The 15,483-nt window shown below is 41.7% G+C and overlaps 1 protein-coding gene across 7 annotated transcripts in view; it reads right to left on the bottom strand.

Moving 5' to 3' along the window:
* KIF13A (kinesin family member 13A) overlaps nucleotides 1–14,114 on the bottom strand; it is a 116,296-nt gene extending 102,182 nt beyond the window's left edge. For 5 of the 7 annotated variants that reach the window (XM_082046049.1, XM_082046051.1, XM_082046050.1 and 2 more), the window contains exons 1-2: nucleotides 13,947–14,114; nucleotides 13,576–13,666 (exon numbers count right to left, since the gene is read on the bottom strand). In XM_082046049.1, the coding sequence (XP_081902175.1) occupies nucleotides 13,576–13,666; nucleotides 13,947–14,001 (146 nt within the window). In that variant the 5' untranslated portion in view covers nucleotides 14,002–14,114. Of the gene's footprint in view, nucleotides 1–13,575; nucleotides 13,667–13,946 lie in introns of those variants that run through there. The other 2 variants (XM_082046054.1, XM_082046052.1) reach the window with 2 other exon arrangements.
* Nucleotides 14,115–15,483: the final 1,369 nt, after the last annotated feature.

The following is a 15,483-nucleotide window of genomic DNA, read 5'->3' on the forward strand; positions in this document are numbered from 1 at the left end:
CCAGGCTCTGAGTCCAGCCCTGCGCAGGAGGAGGTGAGGCCCCACAGAGCTTCCAGCTAAACTTCCACAACACCAAGCTGCAATTCTTCTGTTTCAGGAGCTGCAACTCAGCTAATTATATCTGCTATAAATAACCCACAGCCTAAATGATCTACCTAGAGATCTGCCTGCATAGCAAACAGAGTTACACAAAACAAGCTGGAAGAAATAAAGGAGAATTACATGTGGTCTGCAGAAAGTTGACAAAAATCCTTAGAAGAGAATGAAGGCATATATCACGGAAGAAGAGAAAGACTCAGAACAGGGAGATCAGTCTGAAACACCATATGAAAGGGTAGGCAGGTTCTGAATTCTGGTAAGCATTGCATTACTTCGTGATCCGAGAAGGCAAATACTACTGAGGTCAGTGGGTTTTGGTGAGTAACATCAAGATAAGAACGTTAAGAAACAAAGTAGGTGAGCAGCAATACTGCAAACAAAATTAAGGTTTAACAAATACAGCATTAAGTTCAAAATTATTGAAAAAGTTAATCACATTAATTTTTCAGTGTTGCTTTCCAACTTTGACCACCATCATTAATATTTTAAATAAAGGCAAGCAGCAGCACTCAACTCTCCACAATTTTCAAGGTAATAATGAATCAACAGTTTCCTTTTTGCTTAAGTAGCCATTCTATTCCAAAAATATCTAAAAGTCATGTTGTTTTGATAAGTAACTTCAGACCAGGCCAATTTATTTTCACCAACTACATCTGCAAACTGAGATATGAAAGTAAAGGGGCATGAGTAGAAAGATGTGCCACAAGAGAAGCTGCAGTTAAGGCAAGCATACCATTTCAAATACTCTTAGTACCCTTAGATTAACAGTACTGGGGCAAAGAAGTGACCTCCCTGATATGCAGAAACAGATACAGGGAGAGAACAAACAAACAAGAGTAGTAACATGATTTTTAAAACAATCATTAATTACCCAATCCAGATCTTTATGAGAGAAAAACAACAAAACACATAGCACACTCGGCTCCTTCCATTTAGAGCAAAAGTTCTGTAGGGAATCTATAACTTGCCTTCTATTTTGGATGCAAAGTAGAATGGCAATTATAAATGTATTTCAAGTACAAGGCTTTTCCACTATTATTTGGAAAAAATGTGTAAGTTTCCTAGTCTAATCAAACACTCACCCTGAGCTCACTAAACTCCAACACTGCTCACTACAGCTACCAGTCAACAGATTGTCAGACCGTTATCACTCCTAAATGGTTCTTGAAAATAAAAAATGACCTAATTTAGTTTTTCTTTTCCTACCTAACAACTGCATATCATAATTAATATTTCTATTTTCTTTCATTTATATACACTGTTGATGAAAAATTCCTCCCTCAAAGTTCAATTCTGTAATTCCATTTTTAGTATCTCAAAGTCCACAAGACCTAGCATTTACCTTCCCTTTTTAATCAAGGCAAAGGCAAGCAGGCAAGAGGTCACTTACGTGACTCAATTGCCTCCATCTTTTCTGAACCATGATGAAGATGCAGATACCCTAAGAAAAAATAAGTATTTAAACTGTGAGATCCTCCAAAAGTTACTCTACAACACCCTTCTTGACCAAGGATGACAGATTGAGTTGGCTTGGAGAAATTTTTATTAAATTCATTTTACACTTTGGTCTTGAGTGCAAGAATATTTTCAAAGTATATTTGAGTCTGTCTTGCACACAAGCCATGAATTTCTTCCTTATTCAGGTATGAAATTCTCAAACAGCAACAAACAATATGGGTCAGACCATGTACCAGAAGAAATGTAACTCAGAAAAAACATGAGCACTGCAAAACATTAAGGTCATTCGGCCAGTCCAACACTGCCAGATATGCATTTCTGGCTTTAAACTAGCACAAAGTTGCAAGATGCCATTCTGAAACTTCAAATAAAGGTACACCACATTCCTTGAAGCATATGCAAAGCTTCTATCTGTGAGTGTGGATAGCAGTAAGGAGAGAGTATACTAAGGGCACAAAGCTTGCACACCATTAGTATTTCTGAAAAAAGCCTCTCACTGTTACATTCAAATCTGCAAAACTGAAACTTCAAAAACTATTTGAGAAGATGCAGCCCACCTAAAATAGTATTAAACAAGGGAAGACAGATTAGGCTCATAATCTGTCTAGGTTCAGCACTCAAAATCTATGCCCTACTGAGCATTTTAAAATGCAACTGGCAAGAGCTAACTTCTAACTTTCAGCACAAGGAAGTCAGACATGCCCTTCCTTCAGCACCCAGGACTCTCAACAGTAAGGGGGAATTCAGCCATGGAACTGAGATGCTGAGAGGGACAGAACATCTACTGAATTTATTTAAAAAATTCAAGATACTGTTCCATTGAAAGAGACTTTAGGAGAACAATTAAATGTTGCATTTTCATACATCCATTGTCCTTTTGATGCATACACAAATGTTTCCAAGTGGATTATTTCACAGCCAATTTACAGAGATTCTCAATCATGACAAACGTTTAATATAATAAACAGTAAAGATTCAATGTTAAAATAGAACTACACAATGAAAATTAGAAATATGACATGAACTTAGCTGCAATGTTACGAACACCTCAAACAATAAACATACTAAGGACTTGGAAGCTATTGACAAGGAAGCTACAGGGCATGCTGTCCAGTGTTCAATGGTCTGTTTACAAGAACTGAATTTCCTTTCTGGTTTCAACTTGGATCTCAAACAGAACACATATGAAGACTGCAGTACCAGCCCAGAGAATGTCAGTTTCTCACACACATTTTCGGGAGGATAGAGGAAAGCTTACTGGATGCTGTTGGGTTTTGTTGTTTGCTTGTTTTATTTTCCTCCGACATGTACTTTGAGGAAATTCATCATGATGTTGGGCACCCAACAACATGATGTTGAAGTGCTGAGTCCTGCACTTGGGTCACAACAACCCCAGGCAGTGCTACAGGCTCGGGGAAGAGTAGCTGGAAAGCTGCCTGGCAGAAAGGGATCTGGAGGTGTTGATTGACAGCAGATGAATATGAGCCAGCAGTGTGCCCAGCTGGGCAAAAAGGCCAACAGCATCCTGGCTTGTGTCAGGAATAGAGAAGTGATTGTGCCACTGTACTCGGTGCTGGTGAGGTCCCACCTCAATTTCTTTGTTCGGTTTTGGGCCCCTCACTGCAAGAAAAACATTGAGGTGCTTGAGAGAGTTCAGAGAAGGGCAACAAAGCTGATGAGAGGTCTGGGGCACGAGTCTGATGAGGAGCAGCTGAGGGAACTGGGGCTGTTCAGCCTGGAGAAAAGGAGGCTGAGGGGAGACCTGGTCGCTGTCTACAACTACCTGGAAAGAAGGTTGTAGCATGGAGGGTGTTGGTCTCTTCTTCCAAGTAGCAAGTGACAGGACAAGAGGAAATGGCCTCAAGTTGCGCCAGGGGAGGTTCAGATTGGATACTAGGAAAAAATTCTTCATGGAAAGGGTTGTCAGGCATTGGAACAGGCTGCCCAGGGAAGTGGCTGAGTCACCATCCCTGGAGGTGTTTAAAAAGGCATTTAGACGAGGTTCTTAGGGACATGGTTTAGTGCTAGAGTTAGGTTATGGTTGGACTCAATGATTGTGAGAGTCTCCTCTGGCCAAAATGATCTATGATCCATTTCTGTACCTCTCTTTTGCCTTCCATTATCCTTCCAGTTCTGGTCCCCAAGTATCCTTTCCCTATATTCTAACACATCAGCAGCAAATCCATTAACAAGACATCTTTTGCATTTCTTATGTGTCGGTTTCTCTGCAAACACTGAAGCAGCATTTCTCAAGGGCATTCCAATCAAGAATGCAGGTAAAAGGATTAGATTTACACCAGAAGAATGAGAGCTATTCAAAACTTTTTAAAAATGTAATAGGCATTACAGAAAATACCAGATGGTTTTCTAGACAGTTTGTTCCAGAATAGCATACCCACTTGTCATCATGGTAAGAAGCTCCAAACCAGCAAAATCTGAGTGCTGGGATGATGTTCCATGATATGCTTCTGACAACACCTTCAGAACCATCTTTTTATCACAATACAGAACAATAGCAAAGCGCAGGAAGACTGCAGATGGTTTCTGCTCTTACATAGCTGCAAAGTTCTCTTTAAAAAACTTACCCAAACTCAGCTACTTCTTGCTGAGCATTCAGAGGATACATAAGTCACGTATTAATGTCTTCAGCTGAATGCAGTGAATATAGGAACAATATTTTACCAAATGGCCAATTCCAGTTTCAGCCTGATTTCGTTAAATAAAATTCTCTGAAAACACATTGCAAGACTAAAGGAAATTTAGAAACAACTCAAAATAGGGAATGACAACACTGTGTGACAGAAAGGAAAAAAATAGCAAAAAATATAAAAATGCTTCAGACTTGCATCACTCAGGGAGGTGGCACTACTGACCCTAAGCAAGTCTGGAGTGCTGCAGACTTACATCACATTGCATACATAAAAAACTCACGACAGATGCTGACAAAGAAACTTTCCAAAGCAGACCAGGATGCTGCTCATTCAGGGCCATAAAGCTGCTTTGCCAGTAGAAAACTTCCGCCAGCTCTGTGCCTCCACTGGAATGCTCTGTTGACTTATCTTTAGCAAAAGCTCATCTACTGTAAAACAAGACTTGGCTTTTGAATCACACAGTAAAATTGAATTTGAAGTAAATATTCAACAAAATTGAGAACTTTTAAGTACTAAAAATCACAATGTAGCCAGTGCCACTCACTGTACAAATCCATTTGTTCTGCAGATAAACTTCCCACTGCACCCAATCCTTTTTCCTTCTGCTCTAAAACAATCAAATTTGCCCTTCTCAGCTACGCTGCACATGATTTTAATCATAAAGTCAGAAGAAAAGTGGAAACCATGTGGGAAGAAGCATCAAGTACTTCAGTTTCTTATCTAAGGTCTGATGTTCCTTGTCATCATATAAGAAATATAAAGCAAAACAGAGTTCCAGATACTTGTATTTAACGTTAGAAAAATTATTCCTGTAGCTCAAAAGACAGATTCAGAATTCTGAAGCCTTATATTAGAAAAAGAAAATTTAAGCTCACCTGGAGGCTTTTGAACACCACTTACTTGGGATTGATGTTTACGTTTAAAAAAAAAAAAAAAAAATGGACTGTAGAATAAAACGTAAGCTCAATAAACAGAAGATCATGTACATTTTTTCATTTTATTTTCAAGTCTAAAATATTCTCTAATAAATAAAAAACCAAACAATATTTGTGTTGATAATTTCAGCAATGTGTTTTTAAAACAAAGCACCAAGTTATTTTACAGTAAGTTTACAGTTAACACTGCATCCTGGTAGTTTTTTTAAACATATTGAACAGTGTCTTCATAAACACATGCAGAGATAAGCATGCCATTCCAGCCACAGCAGCTGCTTTGATTCATGTTTATGAAATGCTCAGAATTCTTGGAATATCCATACACAGCAAAAAGAATATGCAAAGGTGTCATGGATCTCAAAATAAGCCAGTTCTAGCCTACTGTCTATGCTTTTACCAAACATGAAGAGGCAGCAGCACCAGCTTGGTGGCGGTTAGCATCTAGAAAAAAAGACCATAAGTACATACTCTGTTGCGAGTGCACAATGAGCCTCTTTGCTCTACCTTCAGCATCATCATTAACCATGCTGGTTTACCAGGCACAAACACAAGCAGACAGCAATGTTTCAGACACGCCTTTCTACCGCTGTGCTGATTGATATACCTCAAAATAAGTACTGTACCATTAATAACCCACAAAATATATTCATGCCTTAATCTGTCAAGAGGGTAGTTGTGGTATAAATCTTCATCCTGAGTTATAATGCTTAAATAGCAAATAAGTTGCTCTAGGACAATAAGCCATCATTGACTTCATTAAGGGCTGCTACCATATACATTTCCCTATAGTGATCTATGTGAAATGAGACAGAACATTCAGATTATTTCCTGGTGAAAAAGTTACACCTTACAAGTCACAAAGTTCACATTATCCAAGGAAGATGTAGGTGTATTTGGTAAGCATGTACATGCTTGACAATGTCTCTATTTACAATATAATGAAATGCCAGATAAAGGTTGCAGCTGATGACTAAGGAATGTATTAGTTCAGGATATGGTTATTAATTTCATTGGATATTTTGACAACTGAGGGTTGAGTTTTTTAATTATTATTTTTAGATAAAAAGGCATCTCATCTATCAAAAATAAAGGTCAGAACTAGAGAGGTTAACCAATACTAACCAAGCACAACAGCATCAGAAAGCCATGCATTCCCTTTTCCCCAAAAATGAGAAATGACATAAAGGGACACCCTCCCATAGCACTGAGAACAGCTTGTGTAACTCATACTCTCCAGAGAGACCTTACTGCAGCTTTTGAGTGCTTAAAAAGGGGGGGGACAGACTTCTTAGCAGGGCCTGTTGCAATAGGACAAGGGGTAATGGTTTTAAACTAAAGGAGGGGAAATTTAGGCTGGACATGAGGAATAAATTTTTTACTATGAGGGTGGTGAAACACTGGCACGGGTTTCCCAGAGAGGTGGTAGATACCCCAACCCTGGAAACATTCCAGGCCAGGCTGGACAGGGCTCTGAGCAACCTAATCTAGTTGAAGATGTCCCTGCTCATGGCAGGGGGATTGGACTAGATGACCTTTGAAGGTCCCTTCCAACCCAAACTATTCTGTGATTTCCAGCTCCTGTCAGCAATGCACTTTTCCAACTGCCTTCATATAGCAAATTTTCAATCTGCTTGTTGTTCACTTACCAAGCTCTGCACTCAGCCCCCAGTGAGTACCCACCACATGCCACAGAAGGATCATAAAGACACACACAAACAGCTCCAGCACACCTCAGAACTCTCATATCAACATACAAAGTCAGGTACTGACTGAACAAGCTTATACACCTTCTACTGTCTCTTGTAAAAAGACACAGAGCAACATCACTTCCAGGCAACAGCGTAACTGTTGAAGTTAACTTGGTGCTTTGGGTCTCAAGTTAACTTGATACCAAGTCCTGTGGTGCACATCATTGCACAGCAGGGTCTTTTTCTTTGTAGGCTGCACTTACTGAGGAGACGTAAAATTCACTGTCTCCAGTAAATGCTTCACGCTTCCTTAAAGAGCCTTCTCCACACTCTGCCGTCAGTAACAGAAATCCTCACAAAATACAAGTAACCGAGCAGTCAGAGATGTTATCCAGTTAAGCAACAGCATCTGCACAGCATTGCAGCAGCAGCTGGCATTTCGCTACCGTAGACAGTAATTGTTTCCATTAATAGATTCAAACCATGCCCAGGGTGGGCCAAATAAGCAAAGACACTGGACAGCTTTCCCACCATGAAGGACAATCTGTCCACGCAAGAGACACCAGCAACACAGCCGGAGGCAGCTACTGCTACTCAACCTGTACCCAACTTCAGAGGAACGAAGGACTTCAAATCTGACAATGTCAAAAACACAACAGCAACAAGTACACTTGTCAATTTAAAGATTTAGCTCTAATTTTATTACTAGAAGTAGCACCATGCTGACTCCCTGAATAACAGACGCCTGCCTGCGCGTGGTGCACTGCGGGCCTGAAAGCAAGGAGGGATTCACTTTATCCCCAAAACTTTGTACCAGGATTTGCACCCCAGCTCTGTGCAGTACACAGACTTACACAGAAGGGCAGCTGGTGAGCGCTGCTTCTTTCTGAGCCCAGGTTCTGCTGAACAGGGACTTCTTAAGCACCTGCTGAAGCATTTTAAATCCAGGCTATGCCATAGTCACTACAATACATTTACAAGTATCATTTCAATTTTTTAATGATTACATTACAGTGAATTTAATTAGAAGTCTGAAATTTTATCATATGCACATTTAATAAATCTACCAGATGCACAATAGAGCAAATATAATCTTGTTTTCAAAACCAGAAAGCTGTCTACTACTTATACTAAGGGGGCAAAGGAGGTGAAAATAGAATTTTTCCTTTAATTCTGATCTCCCCAAAGAACAGGAGCAAAACTAAATTCATTTTTAAAGACCTACATATTTTTTAAAATTCATAATGCATTTCAATAAACATCATATTCAAGATATATTGACTAGTAATCTGGATCTCAAACACCACCTCTGGCTGCAGTAATAGGCAAGTGGATGCATACTTGCCCCTTCTAAACACAGAAGCTAAGTATGTCTAAAGGCCTAGTAATCTTTTTTAGTAAATCTTTCCATGTTTCACAGTGTGGGCATTTTTAACACCATAAAACAGAAAAACTGGACAAGTTCAAAGCTGTACTTCATTTTACTGTGTTCTACTCAAAAATATTTGAACATGGTACTCAGTAGTCCGAAAGCAGAGAATGGATACAAAGCAATGATTGCCTAAACATGGTCATACCAAGCAGTTTTCCTTCTCTTCAAACACTTTATCTATTTTTGTTCTGAAATACTGCCAGCTGCTTAGCCACACTCCCAACAGCTCCCAACGGTAGTTTCCTCTAGCAATGCCATTTACAGACCAAAGCACAAGGCCCTAACAGCTGTCTAGATCTTATAAACATGGTAAAATAATGGGTGTTGCATTTACTCACAGTTCAGGCCACCTCAGGAAGAATCAACAGTCATGCCACACAGTATTTTGGATTACAAGTTTTTGTGTCTCATTTTGTTTCAATTTACATGGAATTTAAGAACAGCAATTTCACAGAATTGCATCTAGTGTCCCATCTGAGCCATGAATGAATTAAAGCAATGCAAAAATAGCTCTGAAATGACATTTTCCAACCACACATTTCATAATTCAAACACACCTCTTCTACAAAGGTTCAAAGCTAACAGTTCACATCCTGAACATTGGTATCTAACAGGAAAGTTAACACAAGAGGTCAAAGTCAGATTACTTGCACCATTTCCTGCAGGCAAAGATAAAAGTTGCTGCCTGCTCTTATTTTATGATCTACCTCAGACAGGTGATAATTTGGAGTATATGCAAAGACATGATCTTATTGTCATTCCTTCAGATATGGAAATCGTTAACAGTTGTCCTATTTTACCTTCAAGTTTAAGTTTGAAAAAGGGACCATTACCAGAAACAGAGACACTCTCCCTACAACAGCCCTCTTTTCTCTGATGCTATTCAAACCAGTCCATGAAAATGTAAAAAAAATGCCACAACCACCACATAAAGGACTATACACTAAAGACCACCTAAAATCATGCTTTCTCTGAGGCAGAGGGGAACAACAGCTGTTCTCTGGAAATATGTTTTAGGACAAGATACCTAGGGAAGAAGTTTGTGCTTCAGATATTCATCTTTGGAAGTATCACGACCTACAAGCACTAGACACACACACACCTGTTCCTTACTATTTATTTTATTACAGAGCTTAAACCTCCTCAAAAAAAAGCCTCCATATTATTCTGGAATCTTTAGTGATTCAGAGCTATAAGAAGAGTTTACCTAGGTATAATTAGGCCTTGGTGCTATTTGTCTGTTATCAAAGTGACGATGGAAGAAAACAGAGCAAGCAAGTTGTAAGAGTTTTTTGGCTTTTTTTAAATGCAGTTAAGCCAGGCAACAAATATACTTTCAGAGAAGAGGGGCAATTTTAAGCTCAGCTCTACACTCTGATGATTTCTTTCTTATTTTTTGCCCTGAGATTTTTAATAAGGCAAAGTTTGCACAAGGCTATTGCACTCTAATAGAATAAATTGCCCAACATTAATTTTTGTTTTGGTCAGGACTACAGTTGAAATAGTATTTCAGTTCTACTGTCTCCATAGTTCCTTGTTTATTTCTGTCAGGACAAATATTTTGCTTACTAAAGGAAAAATCAGGTCATGAAGAACTGTTGTCAAGGAAGTGAAATGAAACTTTTATTTTCAGATCCTATACATTAAAAAGTGTAGCTGAAATGAATGGTTGGAGAAAAGCATATCAACAATCAAAAGCAGAGGAGGAAGCTAGCAAAACCTAATTTGTCATTCTAAAAAATAATATGCCTAATGTAAAGTCAAACCTTTCATAGACCTAGAGAGAGATGTAAAATTTACATTCTAAAAGATTACTCAAATATTTTGAAAGGTTGTAACTCCATACTCTAATTATCTCATAGCTACATTTTAATATTGTATCTAATTGCCAACAATCAAAAACAAACATTTATAGCAAGACAGCAGGATGTACACAGTTGGCTTTGAAGCATAACACCCACCTCTAAAAGACTGTAAGTTAGAGCAATTTTTTTCAGGAAGCAGATGAGAGAGACAAGAGGTGACTAAAGTGACACACAAGCACACTCAGGCATATATAAAGGAAGCTATTGCTACTAATAAAACAACGGTTAAAGGTATGAAGTCCAACAACCAATTTACAACAACCTTGCCAGCACCAGAGATTGTACCTGATACCAGCTCATGAAAAACGTTCCTTTCTGAACTGTGTCATATTATTTTGATAAAGATTTTCCTGTGCCTTTCAGACTCTGTTCAGTTTTACTACGTTCTGGTTTTCCTCCTTTGTCAGTTTAGAACACTAGAAGTTGTGTCTCTGTGGGGAATGGCAGGCCTGCTGCTTATAAAAAGACAGAACACTTGTATTTAATTACAATTACTATTTTGTAGCTGTGTTTGTTAAGGTTTGGATGCTGTGTGGTCTAGCAGTTAGAAGATGGAGTCAGAACCCTGTTCTCATTTATGGTTATAACTTATTACTTTACCTCTAATACAATTTTTTAAGTTGGACACATGACAGCACTGGCAGAGATTTTAGGCTTTTTTCACCACTTGTAAAACTATAACTATTTGCCTATCTAAAATGCTTCAGAAATATCCTTATAAAACCTAGCGAGTGATTAACAGTATGCATCTGAACTTAGATTTAATTCAAAAGCTCTGTATTGAATAGGCAAAGCTATAATATCTCATTTTTCCTAACCTTGGATAGTCCTCCAAGAGCAAATTTTATAATATTATAATTAAAGAGTCATCCAATTTTATTTCAGAAAATTCTGTCCGTAACTTAAAAATTATAACTAAAAGAAGAAAGCAAATAGCATGGTTCTGTATTCACCCCCACTCCCTCACAGCTTTAGCTTAATTAAGAGAAGCAGCCCTAGAAACCAAATTTGCTTTAGAAGGCTACTTATTCTGAATTGCAGTATAAACTTGTACTTCCATTCAGTAAGAAATGGAAAATTTGCATATAAAAAGGTAAGACTAAACACAACATTAAAACAAAGCAATATAGTCGAGAAAGACCAATTAATCACCCTAACCAGTGAAATCATTTTTGCAATGACATGGTTGCTCTGAAAGAAAAAAATTCAGTTGAGCTATATAAAAACATGCTACACAAAGAAAACCAAAAATCCATTTGACATCTCTAACCCTGCCAAGTACAAACAGCAACTACTCAGCAATTCAGAGCCAGTTTATACAGACATTTTATGGTAGGTACACATAGAACAGAATTCATTCTTCATCATGAGAAATTAAACTACTTATCTTGAGCAAAAAATAGAAATAATCAGTTTAGCACTGAAGAAGATAGAAGGATCTTCACAAGGTGCTATAAAATCTATTAGGTATCTCAACAGGTTACATACATCATCTGCCATTTAGAAGGTACTCAAACCGTGAGTGAGTTACTTCCGAGCAGTATTTCTCACAGATATTTTGAATCCGCTCACATCAGGCAGTTGCTTCAAACATGCAAGTTACACCTGTAAGAGCCAGACAAATTCCAGCCTCACCCTGGGCTGAAAGTGGGACAGCATCACCTGCCAACACAGCTGCCAACAGTGAGGTGGCACACAAGTGTCACAGCTCACTCCTGAGGCTCTCGGCACACAATCAGAAGCCAAATCCAATGAAGTGGGATAATTTATAATATAGATATTAATACCAGATAAACACAAGCTCTCAAAAGACAGAGAGTCACTTCACAGTCTCACTGAATACCTGTGGCCAATGTGCACAACAAGCAAAACTCACAGGTTACAGGCTCTTTATTAAAACATCTGGCCCTTAAGCTCTTTAGTCTATTGAAATAATGATTTAAAAATCTTAATTTTGTTCTTGCTTTGCCATTTGTATTTCATGTTTTATACCTGTCGAATCCACTCACTTTAAAGAATTAGTGTTATTACAGCAGCGTTGTGATCGAGGTCATATACACACTTCAGTAAACGGAAGGGGGGAAACAAACACCAAAACTTTCTAAAATAGAATAGTCTCAAGAAAAACAAGATTTCCATTTTACAGATTGGATGCTAAGATCCAAAAAGGCAGCATGGCTTGTAAAAGATCACATAGAGATCTGTGCAAGGAGGAGGAAACCAGCACAGATCTTTCAAGACCGAGGCCAGCCCATTAGCCACAACACGGTTCTGAAGACAATGCAAATTGGATTTAAGTTAAAAGGGTGTGATTACAGCTGTTTTCCAGTATATGGATTAACATGAGAAGCACCTTCACAATTTGGACACGTCAAAACAGAAAAGGTCTCATTCTTTTCTGCTGGAAAACTATAAAAACATGACACACTACCTTTGAAAAAAAAAAAAAACAAACCAAAAAAAACCCAAAAAAAACACATTCTCACACTACAGTTTCTTCATAACTACTATGAACTCAATCAAAAATATTCTTAATAAAACCTTGAGCAGTAGGAACGTGTTCAGATTAAAATCTCCATAACCATGCAAATGTTTTCACATTCTTCGGCATTAAATACATTTCACAGATCAACTTTAGTTGAGCAGTCAACAGGTAATTGAAGAGATAAGCATACAACGTAACTATTCCCCTTGCACTTCCCTGTCTTTCCCCACACTCCCTCAAAGGAAAGAAATCTTTTCCTGTTCTGATCTATTTTTACAGTCTAGTGCATTGGTATTTTGGATTATTTCCAAGGGTATTCTTTACTGGGGCATCACAACTAAACGCCAGATTTCAAAATTATTTTAACATATTCTCATAGGCTACTTCACAGAATAACACTGAATTAAAAAAGGACCTACCAATTACAACCTTTTCAAATGTAAATACGTTAAAACCTAGCAAACAAACTACAAAAAAATACGTAGCATAAAAGTCAGATTCTGCTTCTTATTCTCCCACAGGTTACATTAAGTTATTAGCAGTCTGCACACAAGGGAAATTTCTGAAAACAGCATGCACAGTTGGTTTAAGTCCTTACCTAATCAACAGCTTTCTTTCCTTTTTTTGAGCAGTGAATCAAGAACCATCTTTTAAGCCTGGGAGGCCAGTAGGGGATCTTCTGTCTCCGTATCCCAATTTGGGTACCTCTGACTCCCCTCAGGAAGCCAGGAGAAGAGGCTCTGGTCCTTACCTCCCAGGGATGCAAGCCCAACTCGGCCATCTCTGGCTGGAGCTCACCCTCGCCCGCTTACCCCCACCCCCAAAAGGCACCGAGCAAGACCCCTAGGACCCCGCCGCTCCCCTAACAAAGCCGGCCGCCGAAGCGCCTGCGAGGGTGAGGCAGAGAAACGGGGGATGTTTTGGGGACACGGCGACCTGTTGTTTTGTTTTTTTTTTTTTACCTTTCTCCCTGCTTGGTGTTGGAAGGCGGAGGGTGAAGCACAGTCTGGTTCCCTTCCATCTCCACGATGCACTTGGTATTCAGGTCCAGCTCTGCAAGGCGACACGGCGAGGGGCTGTACCCATGGCCAGAGCAGCCCCTCGTCTCCTCGCACGCCGGGGCAGCTCGCCCCCCGCCGGCTCCCCCTCGGGGCGGGGGGGAGGCTCTCACCCCTGCCCGAGCGAGGGGCTGCGGGTGCGTGTGAGGGGGTTCAATCCTCCCGCCTGCCCGGGCGCCTCAGGCGCGCCCCGGTGCCGCCCCCTCCCCACACCCCCGCTGCCTCCGCGCCCCGAGACCCCGCCGCCCCCTTCCCCAGCGCCGCCCGACGGTTACCTCTCCTGTTCATCGGCCGGACCCTGACGGCAACTTTCACCTTGGTGTCCGACATCTTCCCCCGCCCCGTCCCGGGAGCGCCGGGCGGCCCCGCTCAGCGGCAGCGGCGGCTCGCGGCCTCGCAGCGCCGCGCACAGCGACACGGCGGAGTGCCAGCGTCCATGCCGGGCAGAGGTGAGGGAGGGGGGCCGGGGCAGGCGGGGAAGGCGAGAGGCGACGAGGGAGGGAGAGAGGGAGGGCGAGAAGGAGGGTCCGGCGCCGGGGAGGGCGGTGGTGGCTCAGCCCCAGTCACCTCCCTTGCTCAGCCGCGGGCCGCACCGGCTCTGGCTGCTGACGGCCTCGTTTGCATAACTGCTGCTGCTGCTCCTGCCGCCGCCTCCCCTCCAATCCCAGCCGCCATCTTCCGCCTCCTCCCGCCGCGCCGCCGGGATTGCAGCGCCCAGGCAAGCGGTGAGGGGGCAGGGAGAGACCGCGGCGCCGGAAAGGGACGGAAACTCGCGAACGCCTTCGGAACGGGGTGGGGAGGTGGAGGACTCGCCCCCACACACATCGGACGGCCGCTCCTTGCAGTGGCGATGGGGGCAGGAAGGTGGCGCTGCCGCGCTCGCCTGCGCATGCGTAGAGAGGGCGGGGGAAGCCGGGTGGTGCACGTTGCCCTGGCGCCGCCTGCCCGGCCGTGGGGCTGCTGCGGGGAGCGAGGCTGTCCTGGGGCTCACAGAGGCGGGAACGGGGCTGCCGGGGTCTGTCCTTGTCCCCATGCCCTCAGGGCCTTCCCGAGAGCAACCGCCACGGCTTGTGCAGATGTACGGTGTTACCATAAACCCACCGGCTTGTCCGGACTTGATGGACATCAAGTTTCCTTGAGGCAAGGCAAGGCCACAAAGAAAGGCCTACAAATTGTGTCGAACTAAATGTCATTGTGCTAGGGGATTTTTTTTTTTCACAAAAGATGTGCAGTGCTCAATTAGAAAACAATGGCCCGCCAGGCGTAGCCTCGGTGCTAGCACAGATGAGCTGAGTGAAACATAGAATCACAGAATCATTTTGGTCGGTAGACGCCCTTAAGATCATCAAGTCCAACCATAACCTAACTCTAGCACTAAACCGTGTCCCTAAGAACCTCGTCTAAACGCCTTTTAAACACCTCCAGGGATGGCGACTCAACCACTTCCCTGGGCAGCCTGTTCCAATGCCTGACAACCCTTTCTGTGAATCAATTTTCCCTAATATCCAATCTGAACCTCCACTGGTGCAACCTGAGGACATTTACTTTCATCCTGTCACTTGCTACTTGAAAGAAGAGACCAACACCCTCCATGCTACAACCTCCTTTCAGGTAGTTGCAGACAGCGATCAGGTCTCCCCTCAGCCTCCTTTTCCCCAGGCTGAACAGCCCCAGTTCCCTCAGCTGCTCCTCATCAGACTTGTGCTCCAGACCTTTCACAAGCTTTGTTGCCCTTCTTGCTCCAGCACCTTAATGTCTTTCCTGTGGAGGGCTGGAAGTGCTGCACCTTGATGTGATGGAACAACGAGCCCT

The sequence above is a fragment of the Streptopelia decaocto genome, assembly GCF_964273445.1.
Source record: "Streptopelia decaocto genome assembly, chromosome: 2".
NCBI classification, from domain to species: domain Eukaryota; kingdom Metazoa; phylum Chordata; class Aves; order Columbiformes; family Columbidae; genus Streptopelia; species Streptopelia decaocto.